Genomic DNA, 22322 nt, shown 5'->3' with positions numbered 1-22322 from the left:
GTAAGATAGAAACTAGTTTTGCATGTATGTATGTGTCTCATGAGGACTAGAGCAATTTTTTTGTTCCACCAGAGGTGGGCATCTAGAGGACATAGATGTCTAGCCCGACCCTAGTAGTGGGGTTACTTACTGAGTATTTTATACTCACCCTTTCTCATGTTTATGTTTCAGGTAAGAGCAATGACGCATTGGCGAATGATAAGAGGGATCCTTGAACGAGTCATTGGGGATTAGTTTTATGCTTCCACTTATGATATTTAGATTTCTTTCCACGTTTTTCAACTTTCAATTTGATATTTGAAACTTACTATTAAAATTTGTTTTCAAACCTATTTATTATCATTTATGATTTATGGATATCTTATCGTCTGTTTTTAATATCTAAATTTAATGAAGGTCTTTTGAGTTCAACTTATTTATTTAGCATTTATTTCACTATAAAAGGATGTCGTTTTAAGTTCCATGCATGCATGTGTTTAGTAACGGTCTAACTTGAGTCCTAAAGAATCGGATCGTTACATTTCAAGTTAGAAGAGAGATGGAGATTAAAGAAAGTTTAGACATCACCATATTTGAATGTTGAACGACATGAATGTGACCCAACCACAACAATTGAGTCTCTTAATGAGTATATTTATATTCACCATTTTCTTCATATGTTTTTAAGTAAGAATAAGGCAACTTAGGTGGGAGGCAGAGTTTGATGGCAAGACCATGGATGATTACTTAATGGTTGGGTGTTCAACCCTTTATATTTTTAATTAAAAAAAAAAAAAAAATCGGATCTTTACGTGTCCAATCATGGGCTCCTAATCCAAACTCATGAGTCAGTTGCCCCCTTAATATTGTCTTCATGATGAGTTAGGGCTCCATCAAACTTCATTTTCATCATTGGACGAACTTTAGCCTAGTGGCCTAACAATAAAAAGTTGTAGTCCAAGCTTGACCCAAGCTCAAACTTAAGGGTCTAAGGCACTATTTGGATTGCATTGGATCGAACCAACCTTCAATATCCAAGTTTATAGACGTACACTTGAACTTGGATCATTTGATCAAAGTTTTAGCTGAATTTGGATTAGGCTGAGACTAACTCATTGAAGTAGCACATTCACTATTTTGTATTTAATTATTTTAGAAAATATATTTTCTTAGATTTTCTTAGTTAAATTTCATTAGAACTTAATGATTTTTCTGTTTTTATTTGATTTATTTTAAATTTTTGGTACTTTTGTTACTTTTACATGATAAAAGTATCCATATTATGCAGTTTAATTTAATTTTTTATATTCCTAATTTTTTGAATTCTTAGTTTTTGGGTAGATTGCATATATGACAATGTAATATAAAACAATAGCAAATCTAGCACAATCCCAAATTATTAGTAAATATGATGCAATTTGAATTTTTATTAATACTCATTACTAATACAGGTCTATCATTGATTTTTTTTTAAATAAAATCTATCCTTTATGAATTTATTTGATTGACTTATCAAAAAATAAGATCTATTAATGATAGACTTATATCACTGATTAAGGTCTATTAGTAAATAGGTGTCCATATCATTTATTGTTTACATGTTTGTTATTAGTATATTATATAAATATGGTAGATAAGAATACTATTTTTTTTTTTATTTCATTTACTATTAGTTCATTTTCTTTTATGTTTATTATGGATACACATTATCGATAAAATAGAAACATTAAATTACTGATATTTAATTTGTTCTATTTTTTTTAATTATTTGCATGTTCAATCGCTATGAAGTCTATCACTAATCTAATGTATCAAAAGAATTTGAAAAAGTATGTTGGTAAGACTTGAAGTTGCTTTATGTCCATGATAGTTTGCATGGTCATGTGTTATGAAGTCTAATATTAATTTATCATATCAATAAATTATAAAAGACAAATATATGGTATTGAAGTTTGTCTTTTACTGGTAATTTTTGTGGGCTAGTTGCAAATACAATAATTAGACCAAAAGTATTAGTAGATATAAAAAAATTCAAATCCAACTATTTGGAGTTTATTAGTGTATAAACAATATCACTGATATAAGACTATCAACAATAGAGTCAATCACTGATAGAAGTCTATCAGTGATAAAATCTATTATCCATAGATTTTGTTATATTCACAATTCTTTAAAAATACTGCTATACAATTAATTATTAGTCCTAAAAGTACTAACAACTGCACTTATCTTAATTTTTCATACTCATTGGCTATTAGATCTATTATTAATATATCATATAAATCGGTATAAAAGAAAAAGGTATATTAATTATATTGAAAATTTTTATTTATCAATAATTATTTACTTGTTCCTTTACCATAAACATGTTTATTTATTATTAATTGTATAGTCAATACATCAAATCAATAGGTTCAAAGATGTTCAAATTCTATGTTGGTCCAGGAACTTTGAAATTTGTTATATTTTGGTCCCTAAACTTTTAAAAACATCTATTCTAGTCTTTAAACTTTTTAAAAATACTCACTTTTGTCTCTTCTATTAAAATTCTGATAACTCTTAAATAAAATAATGAGATGACATGCACTTTTAGATTAATAGGATGTCAAATAAGTTAGTCACGCAAAAAAAAAAATAAAAAATAAAAATAAAAAATAAAAAATAAAAAAAATCTAGATTTTAATTTTGAATTAGATAGTAAAGTGATTTTCTATAGAAAAACTCAAAAGTAATTTTGTGTTCAAGATTTTGGCTGCTCAATATTTTGTGATGGAGTTAACATGCAATTAGCAGAAAAATTCAGGATCATTAAGCACTTTAATTCATCAATTTTAGCATCAAATTAAGTATGTTCATCAAATAAAAAGAGGGTTTCAGAAAAGACTCACCTTTGATGACTTTGAACTTCAAATTCAGCTCTAATCTCCTCAGGTACAAGGTGTAGACCACCGAAAGATCTTCTTAACTATTCTCTTTAACCTTATATTGAATTGTGGGACTCAAAATGAACTGAATTTAAGGAATTTTGCAGGAGAAGATACTCTTTTCAACTAAAGTTGAAGAACCCTTCTTCAAAAAATTCTCAGCAAAAAAACGTTTTGCATGGCCCTCATCTCAACTGAACCATCTAACTTTTATTCACCCCATGTAGTGGCATCAAATTGCATAGAAAGATGACACCAAATTCACAAAGATTTAAATGGAAATTAAGGTGGAATTATGAGTGTTAAAAGATATAGAACCCACTAAATTGGGTTTTTTCAAATTTTTCATTTTTAAATTCAATTTTCTTAAATTCTCATAAAAATTAATTAAAACTATAATTGAATTTTCAAAAATTCAAATTTATAATTTTAAATAAAATTAATTTAAATAATTAATTAAACAATTTAATTAATAAATAATTAAAAATAATTTAATATCCAATATTAAATTATTTACACTACTAATTCCACAAATATGAATCCCCATTCATGTAATTTTAATATTTAAATCATATTTGAATATTATCCGATTCTTCAATTTTTTTAATTCAATAATTAAACGTGTAATGATATCGTATATAATTCCTATTTTCCTCAATTTGAATTTGAACGTTTCAAATTCTCTCATCACACTATTTTAAGGTTTAATCCATTTGTGAGCTAGCAGGAGGACCTAATGGACCTACAGATCATGGGCTCTAACGATCCAAGATTAATCAACTAATCTCTTTAACCTAATTAATCAACATTCGTTCACTACCATGTTTTTCCACTAAAGCCCAGTAGTTGCACTCCCCTCACTGTAGATATATTTCTATCCACTTGATATAATCATAATCAGTAAGTCGACCTTTCACAGGTTGTTCATAATAATGATTGGGTCAAAAGTTGTTTTACCTCCGAGATTATATCTTGTTCATTAAGTTCTACTGATCCTCTAATGAACAAATGGTTTGTGATCCATCACTGAACCGAGTCCTAAATGAGAGGATGTGGCCCCTTGTTTAAGACCTAGAATCAGTATTTAAGAGAAGAACCTATCTACTATCCTTAAAAGTGGGTAGGAGTGAATTTCATCTTGCATCCTATGTCCCCAACTATCTACCCAGCCTTACCCCTAAAATGGGAGACTTATTAAGCCGGCGCTATTGAGTCAATCTTCACCCATGCAAATCTAAGGATAATCTCGAATAAACAGGTGTTCATAGTTAACTCAGGATTAAGGTCAAGTTACCTAGGTCATCGCTTTGAAATAGTAAGTCTTAAACAGTAAACAACGTTATAAAGTAAGAGTAACATGTTTCTTGGTCCGATTCCACATAAACTCATTGCATAGGACATCCCCAACTCGCATGTCTTCACATGAGCTATTCAGGATCACATCGTTTGTACTAAATACAAAGTGGGTCGTATCTCATAGTGTTACCAGAATAATGTACCCAACCTTATTCGTATATTATAGACTGTTCTGATTATTTGCTCGAACTTGGTTCATTCTTATATCTCCACATAAAGTCCAAGTACTCATGAAATAGCCATGGATATTAGTTTATTGGATTTAGTCTTTACAAGTGTAATTTACATATTCAATAACGGTATTATTAAATAAACCTCAATAACATCTTTATTCAAAATAGAATATGTTTAAATTTACAAATTACGAGTTTTAGGACATACAACTTAACATTTTGACATGTTGATTGTTGACATTTTACTTCACTTTCATTCATGCTAGATGCAATTTCATCAAAAAGTTAACAAAATCTTAAATATATAAACCAAAATAAGCACTTTTTAAATAATTTAGAAACTAAAATAATCCCTTTTTTTTTTTAATTTATAGACCAAATATAACCAGATTCAAAGTTCCTACAATTTAAACGGTTTAAAAATGATATATATCAATGATATTGAATTTTCTTTCGTTTGTTTATTTCTTTTAACTTTTATGACGCTACCTGCAACTTTTTTTTTTTTTTTTACCAGATTTCCCGGTGTTTTCAGCTTTGCAACACTACGAAATGAACGACGTGACAGTGTTGTCGGTTGAGTAGTTGAAGTTGAATTGCATCTTCCTAATAATTGAAATCAAGAAATCAATTTCTTGATTTCAATTATTTATATCCAATTAGTGATTCGTTTTGATCTATTTATTTAAGATTTTAAAGATAAATGAATGTGTGTACAAGAAAATAGTCAACTAATCATCAAAACTAGCAATAAATAAGCCATAGAAATAACTCAAAAAATGTACCATCACATGAATATTCCCAAAATTATTATTGTAGTAGTGGGGTGATATTTTAAATTTAATTGAAACGTTTTTCTAATTAGCCAACCAAATTCCAAGCAATGGACCATTAAACATTTATTATAAATTTGAAAATTGAGCATTATTATATTTATTTGAAAGATACACAAAACCTTCAAGCATTATTCACATATAAACACAAACTAAAGATTTCAATAGAAGAACAAAATGGCTTCCAATAAGAAGTACTTAACAATTTTAGCAATTGTCTTGTATCTTATGCTTTTCCTTTCAACCTTTGGGGTAGCAAGGATTTTGATTCCAAATGGTACATTATTTCCCAAGATTATTATTTTATTTTATTTTATTTTATTTTTTTTGCTAACCAAGATTGATGAGAAGTTTATAAGTTCAAGTTGTTTCAGGAAATAAGAATGCCCTAGAGACCAAGGTTATTGTAGCAGGACGAATTGTACGACGAGATTTAGCACATGGAGGAAATTATGGCCCGGGAATCCAGTGAGATAATATTATGAACTAGTTTTGTTAGTGAATTTCTTTTGTGAAAACTTAAAAGTAGTGTAACGTGGTTATTGATGTTCTATATCGGTTGTGTTTGAACTTTCGCTTTTTAAAGTATCAATGATTTGAAATTAAAAAAAAGGTATAAATATTAGGATGGTTGATTAGCTCTTATTTGAGAAGAATATGTTGTTTTTCTTTTTCTTCTTCTAGTTGAACTAAATATTAAAAAAAAAAAATGTCTAACCCCAAGTGTATAAGCAATTAAATATGGTGTTAATTACCAAGATTGTTATCTTCAGAGCACATTTAGTATGGGTCGAGTCCCCCTCAACTTTATACTCTTTATAATATATATATATAAACCTAACATAATATCAAACCATTAGTTAGTTTAGTGGTAAATTTGTTTTCTAAGCCTCTTTAGACTTAAGGTCAAGCCCAACTCACTCATTACATTTATTTTTATTTTAAATTATATAAAGCCTCTCGTCAACAAAATTTCTGGATCTACCACTAGTTATTTCGATTGGTTTATAGTTCATCTAAGGACTACAAATACTAACATTTATTTTATATTAAGTGCACGAGTCAAGTTTTCATATGGTGGAAGTAAATTACAAATGGCATCCTATTTGATTTTATGTCGAGAAAAATTTGTGATTATAGAATTAATTAAGGGTTCGTTTGGATTTATTTGATAAAAAAGTATTTTTTAAAAGATTTATTTTTATTTAAACACTTATAACAAAAATTATTAAAAATACACTTCAAAAGTTGTTTTGAGTAATTATTAAACATTTTAATTTTTTAAAAATAATTTATTTTTAAAATTAAATACTTGAAAATTTGAAAAACGTGTCATACAGAGTTGATTTCACCAGTTAGATTTTTAATTTACATAAATCAACTTATTCTTATCTAGTTTCATTAAACATGCAATGTCTTTAAATACAATTTCTTTAATGACTGTCTTAAATCAATCAATCTTAGAACCACCTTTCTTCATGCTTTTAAGTTCTAATCTAAATTGCCTCTTGAGCACTAAGATTCAAAAACAACAACTTAGCGCAAAAGATCAAAAGCATTAATTAAGAAATTAAATGTATGTATGAAAATAAAAGCACTACCATACATTCAATTAATCAAACTATAAAAATTAAAGAATTATCTTCAAATAAAGGAAAATGAGCCAACTTATTTATAAATATAGAAAAATTTTATTATTTTTCCGTGATAGATCGTGATAGACATCTATCAATATTAGTGATAGATATTTATTATGATCTATCACGGTCTATCTTATCAATAACATTTTGCTATACTTAGAAATATTTTCAACAATATTACTATTTAAAATAATTATCCAAAATTAAATAGTATAATAATCTCTAAAAGGAAGAGAATTAGCCGGGAACGATGGTCATAAAATAGCTACAATGCCTCATGCTAAAATTCAGCACAAAAGTGCAAAAAATCAGGGAAAGAACAAATGGTTGGACATATGGATCTTTTTTCTTCGTGCAATCTCCACAATCTCAAGCCTTAAAAATTTTCTTTTTAAGTTTAAATGTCATCTCCAAACCCTTAATATTATTCTCAAATTTTTGTTTTCTTTCGAGTCCCAAGCTTTTCCTCCTAAAAAAAGATGCTAGAATGTTGTTATTTGTGATAGGAGTTGAGGTAACATTAAGATGATAGATTGACATCTAGATGCTATCCAAAAATGCACTATTGTGGCACTTCAAACATAAACATGTGTAGCATATTTTACGTGTGCTTCATGCTAGGAGAAAAGCTTCATATCATCGTATTGTTGTTTTTTGTCTCATTTTTTAAAAAAATTTCAACCACATTTCAATGTTGTTGGACAACATCTCATCACTGTACCCTTAAGTGTTCTTTTAATCGATTCGATTGTCTTCAATAATTATTTTACCATTTTCTTAATTTCTATAAAATAAATAAATATATGCATGAAAACACCCAATTAAGCATCAAAACTAACAAAAAAAAAAAAAAAGTTTTGGAAATAACACAATGTGTAGGACGAATCGTATCATTCGTATTATTAATATCAAATATGCTATCAAACTTATAAAAAATAATTATATTGTATCATTAATTCAATCCTCTATTTTTTCTTTTGAAAAAAAAAATATTGGGCCATTTGACACATTCTTGGGCTAAAGATGGAGAATGCCTATGAGATAACAATTTGTCAAAGGCTAAGATTTCAATAGGACAATTTTAGATGGCTAAAGTGTGAAATTTGAAGGATTAATAATTTCCCCTATTTATTATGTCATAAAAACCATGACACATCCCCAACACCAATTCTCATTAAAACTTCCTTCCTTAGCAAGCATCATTTACCAACAATTAGGCCACTGTGAAGGAAATTTTATTTCCAATCATTTTGCTGCACCTACAATGAATGAGAACCATGGGTCCATTTGTTGTTTTCTTCTTCTTTCTTTCTGAGTTCAACAAACATATGTAATAAAAAAATTTATATTTTTAACCCGTTCAACTATTACATATTCGTTAACTAATTCAGTCATGCTTATAGTAGTCTAGTTTCATTCTCTTTCATTTAGAGATTTTATACTTTTGTCTTTATGAATATTATCATAGTTAAAAACTTCCTACTCCACTTTCGAAAATTTCTTCTTAGGTATTTTATTGTAACGACTCTCACTTGTGTATGAAAACCAAATAGTGACAGATCACTCTTTTCTCAATTTTAAGAGTGAACTCCTATTGATCCTTTTACATGTTCATGAACTAAAACTATATATCAATCTTTTTTAACATGATCTTTTGGTCAGCTTGTAAGCCTTCAGGTTGCTGTTTGAGTTTTGTATTATTTCAAAATAATAAAAATAAATAACTAATTTAGGTCAGAAATACTATACTTCCACCCGTTGACTTCTTTCGTTTTGTTTTCCTTGAATAAATAAATAAAAAAAAGTGTCAAAGTGAGCTTAGCTCAATAGTATTAGCATGCACTCCAATCCAAGAGATTAGAAGTCCAATTCCTCACCACGTAATTGTTGTACTAAAAAAATAGTTTTGAGTTTTTTTTTTTTTAGTTTTAAAATTTTATTAAGAATTCAAATATATTTTTTAAGAAAATTGAAAATCATAGTAAAGAAATTTGGAGGAACAAGTAATACAAAAACACAAAATCATTGTCAAGTGGAGCCTAATTAATATAATGTTTTTCAATTTAATTATCACTAGAGGTATGGATGCGTGAATTTAAAGATTTAAAATNAAGTGGAGCCTAATTAATATAATGTTTTTCAATTTAATTATCACTAGAGGTATGGATGCGTGAATTTAAAGATTTAAAATGTATTTAGTCTCTTTGTTTGTCTTAATTCCATGCCTCAATTTAGAACTTAGCTCAATAATATTAACATATATTTTGATCAAAAAAGTTGGAGGTTCAATCTTCCACCCTATAATGGTTGTTCTCAAAAAAAAAAAAAAAAAAAAAAATTGCATGCCTCAATTTTAAATAATATTTCTATTTAAGCTACCCTCTTGTGGTCATTAATGAAATACAACTTATCATGGGCATGCTATATGTTAGTATCTTTTTTGTTTAAATCCTACTTTAGTCTCTGACTTTGAATCTTATTCTATTTTGATTCTTAAATTTTAAAAAATTGTTCGTTTTAATTCCTAAACATTTTTAAAAAATGTCTATTTAGTCCCTATAGAAAAGTGAAGAAGCTTGTAATTTTGGATAACTAAGTTTTAGATATATCGAGCAAAATGAAAGTGAAGTAAAATGCCAACAACCAACATACCAAATATTGAATGAACAAAATTTTGAACTAAAAATGTCTTTTAAATACTCCTGTTTTGCCACCTTATTCAAAATCGAAACTCTAGATTTGTTACCGTAGCTAATTTATTTGATAGCTTAATCATCCAAAAATATAAGTCACCTAGCAATTTTGTTAAACTCTAATATATTATGGATAAAAATAAGCACTTTTTAAAAGTTCAAGGACCAAAGCAAACATTTTAAAAGCTTAGGACCAAAATAAAACAATATTCAAAGTTTAGTGACTAAAACATACATTTTTAAAAGTTTAGGGATCAAACTAGAACATCATTCAAAGTTCAGGGACCAAAATAAGATTTAAACCTATTTTTTTTAGTAGAACATATGTATTAGAGATTTCTAAACCTCTCTGATTGTTGATAATTTGCTTTAACCAATTAAACTATACTCAGTTAGACTATCATCTGCTTAGCAGAAATATAGGAATTGAACAAACATATTACAATAATACTTTGTGATTTGTGTTAATTAATTAACTAATAATTACGAGTAAACAAAAGTATATAATATAAAGTTGAAGGATGAGATTTTGTTATGAGTTTTAGGGCCTTTCCCATCAGAAAACAGCAGCTCCAATATGATTTGTGAAAACAGAGCATCTATTAAGGGTAAAAAAAACATCAAATTCAAAACTCAGTTTGGTGGATCATTAATTGGTGAGAATTACTGCATACTTTCTCATGAATATGCCTCAATACATTTTTTTCCCTTTTTAAACACAACAGTTGTGAAATGTATGTTCATTTAAAAAGGCAAATGAAGCTAAAGATTATTTATGATGATCCTCAATGCAGAAAGAGCCTGTTGAGTTTTTAAATTTCCCAACACAAAGTTGGCCAACAACCTCCTACATTAATTTCTCTTCTTGCATTATGACACCCAAAAAAAAGGCTTCAAGCACTATAAAAAATGGCTTGGAATAGCCCCATTTCTCCTTTGTAGAAATAAAAACCAATGGGAAACACTACTCAAATCAACTTTGTGTTTTTAGCTTTCATCTCCTTTTTCTCTCTTTCTTATTCTTTTCCTCTCTCAACCAATGGGAGATGGATTGTCGATTCCGCAGGACGTCGAATGAAGCTTATGTGCGTGAATTGGCCTTCTCACACTCAGAGCATGCTAATTGAAGGCCTTGATCGTAGGCCGTTGAAAGATCTTGCTGATGAGGTGGTGCGACTGAGGTTTAATTGTGTGAGACTTACATATGCAACTCACATGTTTACTCGATATGCTAATAGGACAGTTCAAGAGAATTTTGACCTTCTTGATTTGAAGGCGTCCAAGATGGGGTTAGCTTTGCATAATCCGTTCATATTGAACATGACTGTTTTCAATGCTTATGAAGCTGCGGTCGATATACTTGGGACAAGTGGTTTGATGGTTATAGCTGACAATCATATTAGTCAACCAAAATGGTGTTGCTCTCTTGACGACGGAAATGGTTTTTTTGGAGATCGCTATTTCGACCCAGAAGAATGGTTGGAAGGTCTTCGTTTGGTTGCCCGACGATTCTACAACAAATCAAATGTACGTAAGTGTTGTACTTAATTTTGAAATGATTTTTTTCGAAATGTGAGAGTATAACGTAGAGATGCACATTTTATATAAGTAATTACAATTATAGTCCATTTATTAAATAAAAGATCAAATCCATATATTTATTAAAATAACCAAAGTAATCAAGCAAATTATAGTAACTTTTTTTTAGTGGTTATTATTTTAGTAATATTAGGCTATTATTATAATGGTTAAATTACATTTTAAATCCCTTAATACTTTAAAATATTAATTTCAATTTTGTCTCTAATTTTTTCAGAAGTGTCATTTACCTTGAAAGACATGGCAAGTTGGTTACCATCCTCGGTACAACCATTTATTTTAAGGAAAGAGTTCGACAAGTCATATTGGAAAAAAAATACACATAAATGTGGTATATCTTAAAACGGGGGAAAATATCAAGTTTGACATTAAACTTCTCAAAGTTATATCAATTTTTATCCTATACTTTTACTTTCATCAAATTACACCCCAAACTTAAACGATTGTTGCAGTCTTAACCTTAAGCTTTAAAAAGAAAATTCTAATTTTAACCCTTATGCTCCAAAAATCATTATTAAAAAAAATTTGTTTGTGTTCTAGGAAATTGATAAAAATATATGTATGGTATAAAATTAATAGTTTTTTTTTTTTTAAATGATAAATTTGTCATTGAAATTTATAAAATTTTGGTAAAGTTGGTTCATAGTCAATTTGTACATTGGTCAAACTTATTTTTGTGCAAAATATTATTTTATTGAAATTGATGAGTTTAGGCCGAATATTTTAGAACATTTTCACAAAAATTTAGTGGGTGAATTAATGAAAATTGAACCCGTGGTAAAATTGCAACACTTATAAGTTTTTTGGTCTAATTTGATGATATTGAAAGTTTATGGTCTAACCGTTTATAGTCAACATTGATTTTCTCCTATAAAACTATAATATTTGAAAAGTATACCAAAGTCGAGATTATTTCAATTTTGGAATGTCAACCAATAATTTCATTTGCTTTTTAAGCTAATAAAAAAGACTCATCAAAGTAGGATTTTCATTATATCTAACTAAAATCTTGAGGTTTTATTTTTGAAACTAAGCTCAGAATTAAAATATATTTTAAAGAATGTAAAAGATTCACTTCAAAATTGTAAAGAAGCCAACATAATTTTCAAAAATAAAATAATTATCAAATGGAGTCCTAATATCTATAATGAAAATAATTAATAAATAAAATGTCAACACGTAAAATTTTGTCCACCCACTTTAAGAAAATTATTTACTTTACCCTTGTATCAAACAGGTGGTAGCTATGAGCCTACGAAACGAACTCCGAGGCACAAAGTCAAAATCAAAAGATTGGAACAAATACATGACACAAGGAGCAACAACAATCCACACCATAAATCCGAACATCCTCATAATCATTTCAGGTCTAAACTTCGACAACGACCTAAGATGCCAAAGACAAAACCCCTTGCCACTAAACAACCTACATAACAAGCTAGTTTTTGAAGTACACTTATATTCCTTCAGTGGAGAATCCCAATCAAAGTTCATTAATAATCCTCTCAACAAAATATGCTCAAAGATCATCAATGGGTTTGTGGAGAGAGCTGAGTTTGTGATGGAAGGAGCTGAGGCAGTTCCTTTGTTTGTGAGTGAGTTTGGGTTTGATCAAAGGGGAGTTAATGAGGCTGATGATAGGTTTTTGAGTTGCTTTAGGGCTCATCTTGCTAAGAAAGATTTGGATTGGGCATTATGGGCTTGGCAAGGGAGTTATTATTATAGACAGGGCAAGATCGAACCAGAAGAAGTGTTTGGAGTTTTGAACTATAATTGGACGGATGTTAGAAACCCTCATTTTTCTCAAATGTTTCAGCTCTTGCAAACCATGTTACAAGGTATGACTTCGAGTACTGTTTGACGGTTCACCTTTAAAACAAAGATTAAAATTTTATTATTTTGTGTAAATAATTTTCTTTATTTTTCTATTTTTAAAAATTCCCAATTGCTTTTTCAATTTCATTGATTTCTAAAATCTGCCTAGAGTAGCTTTTAGGATAAACTTCCTAAAGAAGCTTCATACCTCTTATAGCTAACTATTAAAATTCCTATTTATCTGTATTCTACAATATTTTTTGTTATTTAGATTTGAAATTTACCGAACACTTATTTACTTAATTTTACATATAATTTGTTTAAAATTTCAGTTACTAATAATTATTTTAAAAGTTTCTTCAATCTCAAATCAATTCCATTTCTTGACAATGAAACTTGATGATAGAAACTTCGCTACATAAATATGGACACGGGACAATCTTAAATTAAAATATGTGCCATTTGTATTAAAAAAAACCTACCATTTATGACAGCCTCTTCTCTACAAGTTGATACTTTTTTCTTTTAGATATTTATGAGTATTTGACCTACTTATGTATATTTTGATTATCTCTGAAACAACTCACTCTATCCTATAAAACATTCATACGATATTAAATCATAGGTTGATTGGCCATCGTAGATCAAACTCATTCTCTCTAATTTTTTTTTTTCTAATTAAATTAAATCACCCATGACTTTTATTGAGCATTAAGTCAATCTTTGATGGTTTACAAATTAATGCATACGTGTAGATTTAGTCGTGTGATTTAACATGATATCCAAACAAAAAAATTTTTTTTTGTTTGAATTGAGATAAAAGTTATTTCTTCCCTGAATCAAATTTATATTAGAAATTAACAACATTAAGCTCAATTTTATGGTTTGAAGGTGGTTGAAATAGAAATTAGGTTAAAGTATTATTCCAATTCCACAAGGATACATTTTGTATAGACCCTTTTATGACAAATTACATCTATAATTTTAAAAATTATTAGTATGAAAATTGAAAACTATATGTATAATAGTCCTTTTTTTCCCCCTTTTTCTTCATTTTTTCCCTTTATTGGTAACTTAAACTTTATGCACATGGCAGATCCAAATTCCAATTCCTCAAACACTTATGTAATGTACCATCCACAAAGTGGGCAATGTGTCCAAGTAAAAGACATGATGGATAAGCAAATTTATCTCAACAACTGTTCCAATGCAAGCCATTGGAGTCATGAAGGAGATGGGACTCCAATAATGTTGGAAGCCACTAATTTTTGTCTAAAAGCCAATGGAAATGGGCTTCCACCATCACTTTCAAGTGATTGTTTTGGTGAGCAAAGTGTTTGGACAGCCATTTCAGACTCTAAGCTTCATTTGGCAACACTAACAAAACAAGGGAATAATGGTTTGTGTTTAGAGAAAGAGAGCTCAAATTCAACTAGGATTGTGATGGGGAGTTGTGTTTGTGTTGGTAATGATTCTAATTGTTTGCAAGATACTCAAGCTCAATGGTTTGAACTTGTTGTTACAAATACTTGGTAATTTTTTACATGGAGAGAAAATGATGAAATAAGAAAGAAATCATTTAGACTCAATTATTGTTCAATGAGTTCTACTTTGTGTCAAAATTGGGGCTTTTTTTCTTCTCTCTTCCAAGTATACTAATCTCTCCTGACCTAGATCTAAGTTGGATACACTTTTATATTCTTTATGTTTTTATCCTAAGATTTAAAAGGATTTACATTTTTATCCTAAGATTTAGAGGGATGCGTTATATTTAAGTTATACAATGGATATGCTAAATTTATCATCCATAAACTTTATGGGTCAAAAAATACTTTTGGTCCCTAGACTTTTATGAAAGTAATAATTTAGTCCTTAAACTTTGGTTTGTAACGATTTAGTTCTGTATTTTCAATTTCATAACAATTTAGTTCCTGTAAAGATTTAGTTCTTGTATTTTCAATTTCGTAACAATTTAGTATCCGAACTTTAGTATGTAACAATTTAGTCATTGTATTTTCTAAATTGTAACAATTTATTCCCGAACATTAAAAAAAATAATCAAAATTAGATGTCAATTTTTAGTATTTTATGATATAAATATTGTATTTTATAAAAATATTAATTCTCTAATTAGTGTAACAATTAATTTATGCATGAGATCTCATTAAACCTTACAATTAATTTCTACAATAGAGACTAAATCGTTACAAATTTTAAAATTCAAGAACTAGATTGTTAAATAGTAAAATTTAGGGACTAGTTGTTATAGAATTGAAAGTATAGGGACCAAATCATTACAAACCAAAATCTAGGGACTAAATTGTTACTTATATGAAAATATAGGAACTAAATGTGATTTTTAACCTAAACCTTATTCATCAATGTATTAAAAAAAACCATATTTATTAGTCCAGATGTGCTTATCATTTACTATTATTTGTGGACTTAATTTCAATCTTTATTCATCTATTATAGAATATTATTTTTCAAGTACATTATAATCAGTTTATTATGGTTCAATTTTTTATTTTAGTAAACATTTTGAATGAATATTGATGAATTATTGGTACACCAATGTTACACATAGAAATTGAATTTTAAACATATGTTGATATATTATGGATATAATTGGACAAATGTATTTTTAAGAAATATTTATATACTAATGATACACAAAATTTTATATTTTAAATGAATTTCGATTTAATGTTGATATAATACTAATACGACGATGTTATATTTAAAATTTTTATTTGAAGAAATGTTGATATACTTTATTAATACATTAATGATATACATCAAATTAGTGTTTTATGAGCATTGATACAATATTGGCAAACTAATTTATACTTTAAGTGAATTTTGAATAAGTGTCTAACTATGACTACTAATGCACAAATAATATATATATATTTGAAATTGAAGTTTGACTTGAGTATTGTTATACTATTGATTCCATTACAATACTTAAAATTGATTTAAATCATGAATGATACCATTGATATACTAAAAATGTATATAAAATGAATTTTTAATAAATATTGGTATACTATTGATAGATCTATGTTACAGTTTAAATAAAATTTGAATGATTGTTGATAAACTACGAATGCACCAAACACTTAATATCTATTGCATTTTGAGCTCATTATGATAGACTAATGATATACTAATAATTTACTTGCAATTCATTTTGTTTTAGCACTACTATACAATTGTGAAATGTCAATATGTTATACTTGGAGTATCATTCTAAATTATATACTTCGTATTTGGTATATCAACAATATCATGGATATGTTTATTTCTCTCTAAATCAAGTATATTAATCAATTAATATGTAAAATACAAAATATTTGTTATACATTGATGTGCCAAATTAAATATAACTTAGATACCGATTAAATCATATCAAACATTTGAAGATAAAATAGATTAATTAATATAATTTATATTTGGTATATCATTTGACAAATTAATACAATTAACATATACCATCAATTTTAGATTTTAACTAATCGAATGAAAATAACTCTATATCAAAACGAGACAAAAATAAAAAAAAAATATTTACCATAATCAAAAAATAACATCGACCATAACACAATTAAATTCATGATATATTAGTTGTAAAAATGATATTCTTTAAATAAAATATATAAATTGATTGATATACTAAATATAAAGTATATTATCTGACTGTTGTATCGAAATATAAAATATATCAGTTATACTTACTGACACACAAATAAAAATAAGATCGTAGTAATAAAAAAAATCGAGAACTAAGTTTAAATTTTTTTGTAATATTTATAAATTTAAAAAGTTATTGCTACATTTACAAATATACTTATATTTTTTTCTACCCATTACAATTTTCCTTTTATAAACCCAAATCTAAAATGGATATGAGGCATAATTTCCTTTGATAATACGCCTATTACAACGGCTCTCTCTTAGAAGGCAAATTCCGCGACCATATTTTCATTTATACCCCTTTCAATTTACACTAGGGAGTAGTGAGATGGAAGGGTATTTTGGTCAATAGGATTATTTCAACGGTCAAATTCTATATGATTCTATTTTTTTCCAAAATTGAAAACTGCAGTGTCTGTTTTTCTAGCAATTCAAGTCACTCTCGCTCTCGAATTTCGTCACTGCACTCTGAGTTTGGTTTGGATCTTTTGATATTTTTGGTTTGATGATATTCAATTTTACGAATTTCTTCTTTTATTCAAGCCTTTGGGATTTCTTGCAGCACTATATCGATCTGTTCGGTTTCTGTATTATTGTCATTTTTTTCTCTTGAAAATTTAACGTTATGTATACAGGATCTTTGAGCTCTTCCTCCAAAGCTAATCCCTCGCGCTTTCCCCTACAAGAACAGCATCTCCAGAGAAAACAGTCCAAGGAAAATGTAAGTATTCCTTTGTTCTAAGACATTCATTACATGAAGATATCCTGTTCTTTTTATATCATTTTGCTGAATCGACTTTTCTGAATTGATGAGTTATCTTTGTTTTTCGATATTAAATTTGAATTTAGGTTTCTTTCTTAACCGTTTTCTGTACTGTACTGTTAATTCTTTGTTTTGATTACAGTTGGATAGGTTTATTCCGAATCGATCGGCTATGGATTTCGATTAGGCGCATTACACAGTGACTGATGGGGGAGGAAAGATAAGAAAATCCTTCTCTTAGTTCTCCGTCTAGGGAGGCTTATCGAAAGCGATTGGCTGAATCATTAAACTTGAATCGAACAAGAATCCTTGTGTTCAAGAACAAACCTCCTGCACCAGTTAAGTTGATACCTAAGGAGTCCTACGCTTCCGTTTCTCGTGATAAACCTGTCAAGCCCCTTCGCCATATCCCTCAGGTTGGTTGCGTGCTAAGTGTTTGATAAATTGCCTCAATGAGAATATGGTTAAATTTGTCTGAAGAAATCATCAATTGGGTTTATTTTCTGATGCATGAGTTATTTTATAATGCAGACCTCTAAAAGGACTTTGGATGCTCCTGATCTTGTTGATGATTACTACTTGAACTTGTTGGATTGGGGCAGTGGTAATGTGCTTGCTATTGCTCTCGGTATTACTGTGTGTGGAAGGTGAAATTGAACCCAGATAGCCAATTGAGTTAATAAGGTGAACTAGGATAGCCAACCAAGCTTGACGGGCAATCCAAATATGAAAGTCAAGCTAATAGACTTTCAAATGATATAGGCATAAATAAGAGATATAATATATATATATATATATATTAAAGAAAATAAAAAAAATGAAATAAAAAATGAAATGAGGGAGGGGAGGCAGTCGGGCTGCCCACCTCCTCAAGCGGCAAGGCCAGCCCTAGAGGGCTGGCAGCTATAAAAGTCCGGCTAGCAAGTAAATGGGGGAGGCCTGCCAATTTCTCCCTCATTCCATTTAACGTCCAGCCAAAGTGGGCTGGCAGTTGGCCTTAGGCCATGAGGCCAGCTCAAAAATAATAATAATATAATAAATATATTTTTATATGGGCAACCACGTCATAGCCCATTTTTACCCTCAATTGGGCTAGCCCAATTGAAATAAGGAATTTTGCATGGAATTTTAGCCATGCATCATTAGTCTTTCAAGAGAAAATGCATGGAAATCTCATAGTTAATTTAAAGACTAGTCATTAGCTATTTTCCGTTTTATATAATCAAATTATTTATTGAAGTAATTGATTAAAGAGATATAATGGCAATGAATTTTATAATTGGAGAATCAAGCGTCATGGTTCTACCCAAGAGTCTAGCTCCTTAAAGGTTGAGATATGTAGCGGCCCAAGCAATGATGATTTAGATGAAAAACGGACTAATTAATGATTGGTGATAGCTTGGAAGGACAAGTTAAGTTCAGTTATTGATTGAATGAGCTATATAATTCAGGGGGTCATCAAAGAGAGGTATTCCTTTTAACTCATACTAATTTTTACGACTCAAATTCAAACCCGATTCTAACTTGAGCGTCGGAGTGGATTTTGGTTCAACACCACACTAGTGTTAGCTTTACTCACCTTTTTTTGCAGGATATCCAATTATTCTTCTCCAAATAAAAATTTATTATTGGTGCAATTTTCGGTATCAACAGTTGATGTCGTCTGTGGGGAGAATGACAAGATCCTTTAGCCTTACCACCATATTCTGTGTTCGAACCATCAGCAACAATGTGAATAGAGAGAATCTTCCAATCAACAGTTGATGTCGTCACCTGATGCTTGGTTTTATGAAATGGAAATATGGATGATATGCGTTGATGGAATTGCGTTGTGCACTCAAGTTTCCCCAGTGGAATCCAAGTGTAAATTCCTCTGAGTTTCCTGGTAAGTCCAAGGTCGAACACAGGGACTTGTGAAAATAGATTGCGTTGGTAATTTTTATAAAGACTTTGCGGTAACCGGATAAATAAATAAGGTGTTGGGTTTGTTGTTTACGTTGATGAAAAAGAATAAACAATTGCAGAGGAGTTGAGAAAAGACAGTTGCGTTGATAGATGTAATGAGTATGCGGTGAACGGGTTGAGAAGATCTTTAGTTAGCGTTACTTGGGAATGTGTCAGACTATGCGATCATGTTACAACCATGCACAACAAGTTATTTTCCAATGTAAATGCGATGCGCCTAAATCTCAGACGCATATGTTGAATGCAAAATGTCCATATAGCTCATCCCTAAGTCTCTACTCTTGTCCTATGCGATGATGCAAAATGCATAAAAACAAGGTGACCGCATACAATCATATCCTACCTCTAGGATGCATGCGATGCGTTGATAACAAATAGGGTTCATTCCTAAGCGCCTATCTCTTGTTTATGCGTTCTAATCTGGCTCTTCCGAGTCTAGATTCTAACCTAACCTTCCCAAGTCTAGATCCTATCCTTAAACTACCCTCCCAAGTATCTCTAATGGATGAATGAAGCATACATAAACAAGATAATCGCAAAGAATGAAGATTCCCTAGTTGTACTAGCTGCTTCTCAACCCATTCAACTGATTTAGCTACTCATGCGTGAATAACAGAGAGTGAACAAATATAGAGAAGGGAATTCCATTTTTATAGATGAGTTGAGTATAAAATGACAATGGAAAGTAAAGGTAAAGAGTTTGGTAGCAATTCCTTGCTGACCGAGGCTTTTTACACTGAAATCTCTATTCTAATCTAAAGATGTTCCCGCTTCCGCAGGGCCGGTACAACTTCTTCCCTTGCATTCGCCTTAAAAATGAAAGAAAACTAAAGATGTGCAAACTGAATTATGAAATTTTTAACTGCTAAAATCGTGAACTAATCAACTTGTTAACCCCTTCTCTGATGAATGCCCTTGGTATTTATAGAGCATCCATGGTGAAAGGCGACTTCTCTCTCCTGGTTGTACATATGGGACAGCTTTAATTCCTGACTGATGTGCCGAATAATTATCATCGATAAAGCTTGAATGTACTTTGTGACCGTTATTGGCTGTTAACTTAATTTGGATTCGACTGTCATCATCTTTCTGTCTCATCGCTCTTAATTGGCCTTTTACCCAGATGCGCCCACCATGTTGCGCTGACCAAGTTGCGGCGATCCTTCTTGGGCGAATATTTGCAAGCACGATCAATGCAAAGCCTTGCGGTGAAGTTGCACTCGACCAATGAATTTCTATGATCGCAATCTTTGCATTGCGTTAACACATATTCTGCACAAAAATACAAAAATCAACTGTTCTGATGCGTTGAACGCATGCAACCGCAATATCATGAAAACGATGCTTAATGGACACAAGTTAACATATTTCATCAATGCAATCTAACATTGTTTAAGAACTTAGCACTATGATAACGTGCATTTCTGCCCGTTATCACACCCCCAAATTTAAACAATGTTTGTCCTCAAGCATCAGCTAAAGATTCCTTTAGCAAGTCGACCGCATAGTTCTTTTCCTAGACTTCTCAAGAATACATCATTCAAATCCTATATACCTGAATTTCCTTAAGTCTTATTCAAGTCTCTTCTTAAAATATTTCTAAGACCTAGGAACTGCAAGCTTAACTTTCAAAAGGACTTTACTAAATTTTGGAACATCGCATGATTTATTTCAAAAAGAAAAATTTCTATCAGGGTGTTAAATGATTTTATCCTTGCACAAAAATTTTCTTCATTGATATATTTTTTTCTAATCTTGCGCTAATCCAAGTGTCTTGCCTTCGTTTTGGCTTGCCCCTACGTGTGTCATGCGGACATCCAACTACGAGCAATGCACTCTTTCTCAGACTAAAGTCATACCTATTTGGCAGTGGAGTTGCGGTCATTTATTTATGCGTTGATCCTAGTGACTTACTTTCATTTTGGCTTGCCTCCACGTGTGTCATGCGGACATCCAACTACGGGTAAGTGCCTTTCACAACTTAACTCTTATCAACATGGATTTCCCATTGTGTTGACAGTGGAGTCGTTATTCTCAATATTTATTTTTTTTTTTTATAAAAAAAATAGAAAAGTCGAAAATAAATACCTCACCCCCAAATTTAAAATGCGGCAATGTCCTCATTGCCAAAAGATTAAAATAAGTCCTGCGATGTTCTAGAATGCGTTGTAAAGAGAGTTTGAAAGAAAGCTAGCAAACCCCTAACTTCTAGAAATATTTCATGAGGTGACTATCTTAAGACTAAGTTGACTCTAGTATATACGAAGGAAATAGAAGCATATTTGTCATCATTGAAATCATACTTGGCAAAAAACAGAATGCGGTAAACTACTAAATTTAATAATGTCAAATGATTGCGGTAATTAAAGAGGATGCGGTAATAAGACTTTTAAAACTAACATGCGATGTGATAGTGTAAAATTTGAAATAAAGATAAGGAAGTGTACACCCCCAAAGTTTGCACTGTCGCCCGCATTATGTATTGACGCATCCATCCTTGCGGTGATCTATGTTCTATGGATTGCAGTGATGGAGTGAGATCATTTGCTTCTTCTCGAAACATCTCCGCAATCCTGTGCCTTAATCGTTGTAAACAGATAAAGAGAGGGTCAAATGATTTAAAACAAAACAACAAGTTTTTTTTTTTTTAAAAAAAAGTAAAAGTAAGTAAGATTCAGATAGCTAAATACTAGTAAAAGTGACAAAGGAATAAGAGTTCAAGAACCATATAGGGGGGTAGTCCAAGTTTTTCAGCTTCACGGAGACTTTTTCTGGCTGGAAATCACCTTCGCAATATGCTTTAACTCGTTGTCCATTAACCTTAAATGTCCGGCTGCCATCCTTAGTGATCAGCTCCACCGCACCATGTGGAAATATTCCTTTAAT

General features: G+C 30.1%; 1 protein-coding gene and 2 long non-coding RNA genes across 3 annotated transcripts; all 3 read left to right on the top strand.

Annotated features, from left to right (window-relative positions):
- The first annotated feature begins 5389 nt into the window (after positions 1-5389).
- LOC120068272 lies at positions 5390-5877 on the top strand. Its single transcript, XR_005479140.1, has 2 exons — positions 5390-5542; positions 5640-5877. It is a non-coding gene; the product is annotated as an uncharacterized LOC120068272 (long non-coding RNA).
- Positions 5878-10368: 4491 nt separating this feature from the next.
- On the top strand, positions 10369-14612 carry LOC120067933 (glycosyl hydrolase 5 family protein-like). Its single transcript, XM_039019576.1, has 3 exons — positions 10369-11125; positions 12435-13035; positions 14109-14612. The coding sequence occupies exons 1-3, from the start codon at positions 10553-10555 to the stop codon at positions 14546-14548; spliced, it is 1614 nt and encodes a 537-aa protein (XP_038875504.1). The 5' UTR covers positions 10369-10552; the 3' UTR covers positions 14549-14612.
- Positions 14613-17114: 2502 nt separating this feature from the next.
- Positions 17115-19790, top strand: LOC120067026. Its single transcript, XR_005478905.1, has 4 exons — positions 17115-17185; positions 17344-17429; positions 17614-17887; positions 18003-19790. It is a non-coding gene; the product is annotated as an uncharacterized LOC120067026 (long non-coding RNA).
- The last annotated feature ends 2532 nt before the right edge of the window (positions 19791-22322 follow it).

The sequence above is a fragment of the Benincasa hispida genome, chromosome 12, assembly GCF_009727055.1.
Source record: "Benincasa hispida cultivar B227 chromosome 12, ASM972705v1, whole genome shotgun sequence".
NCBI lineage: Eukaryota > Viridiplantae > Streptophyta > Magnoliopsida > Cucurbitales > Cucurbitaceae > Benincasa > Benincasa hispida.
This window is presented reverse-complemented; position numbering and strand designations above follow the sequence as displayed.

What these genes read in the sequence shown, in the direction of transcription:
- LOC120067933 (XM_039019576.1), top strand. Translation starts at nt 10,553, where the DNA reads ATGGGAAACACTACTCAAATCAACTTTGTGTTTTTAGCTTTCATCTCC. An exon ending in GATTCTACAACAAATCAAAT is followed by an intron (nt 11,126 to 12,434) that starts GTACGTAAGTGT and finishes TGTATCAAACAG; the next exon opens with GTGGTAGCTATGAGCCTACG. An exon ending in CTTGCAAACCATGTTACAAG is followed by an intron (nt 13,036 to 14,108) that starts GTATGACTTCGA and finishes TGCACATGGCAG; the next exon opens with ATCCAAATTCCAATTCCTCA.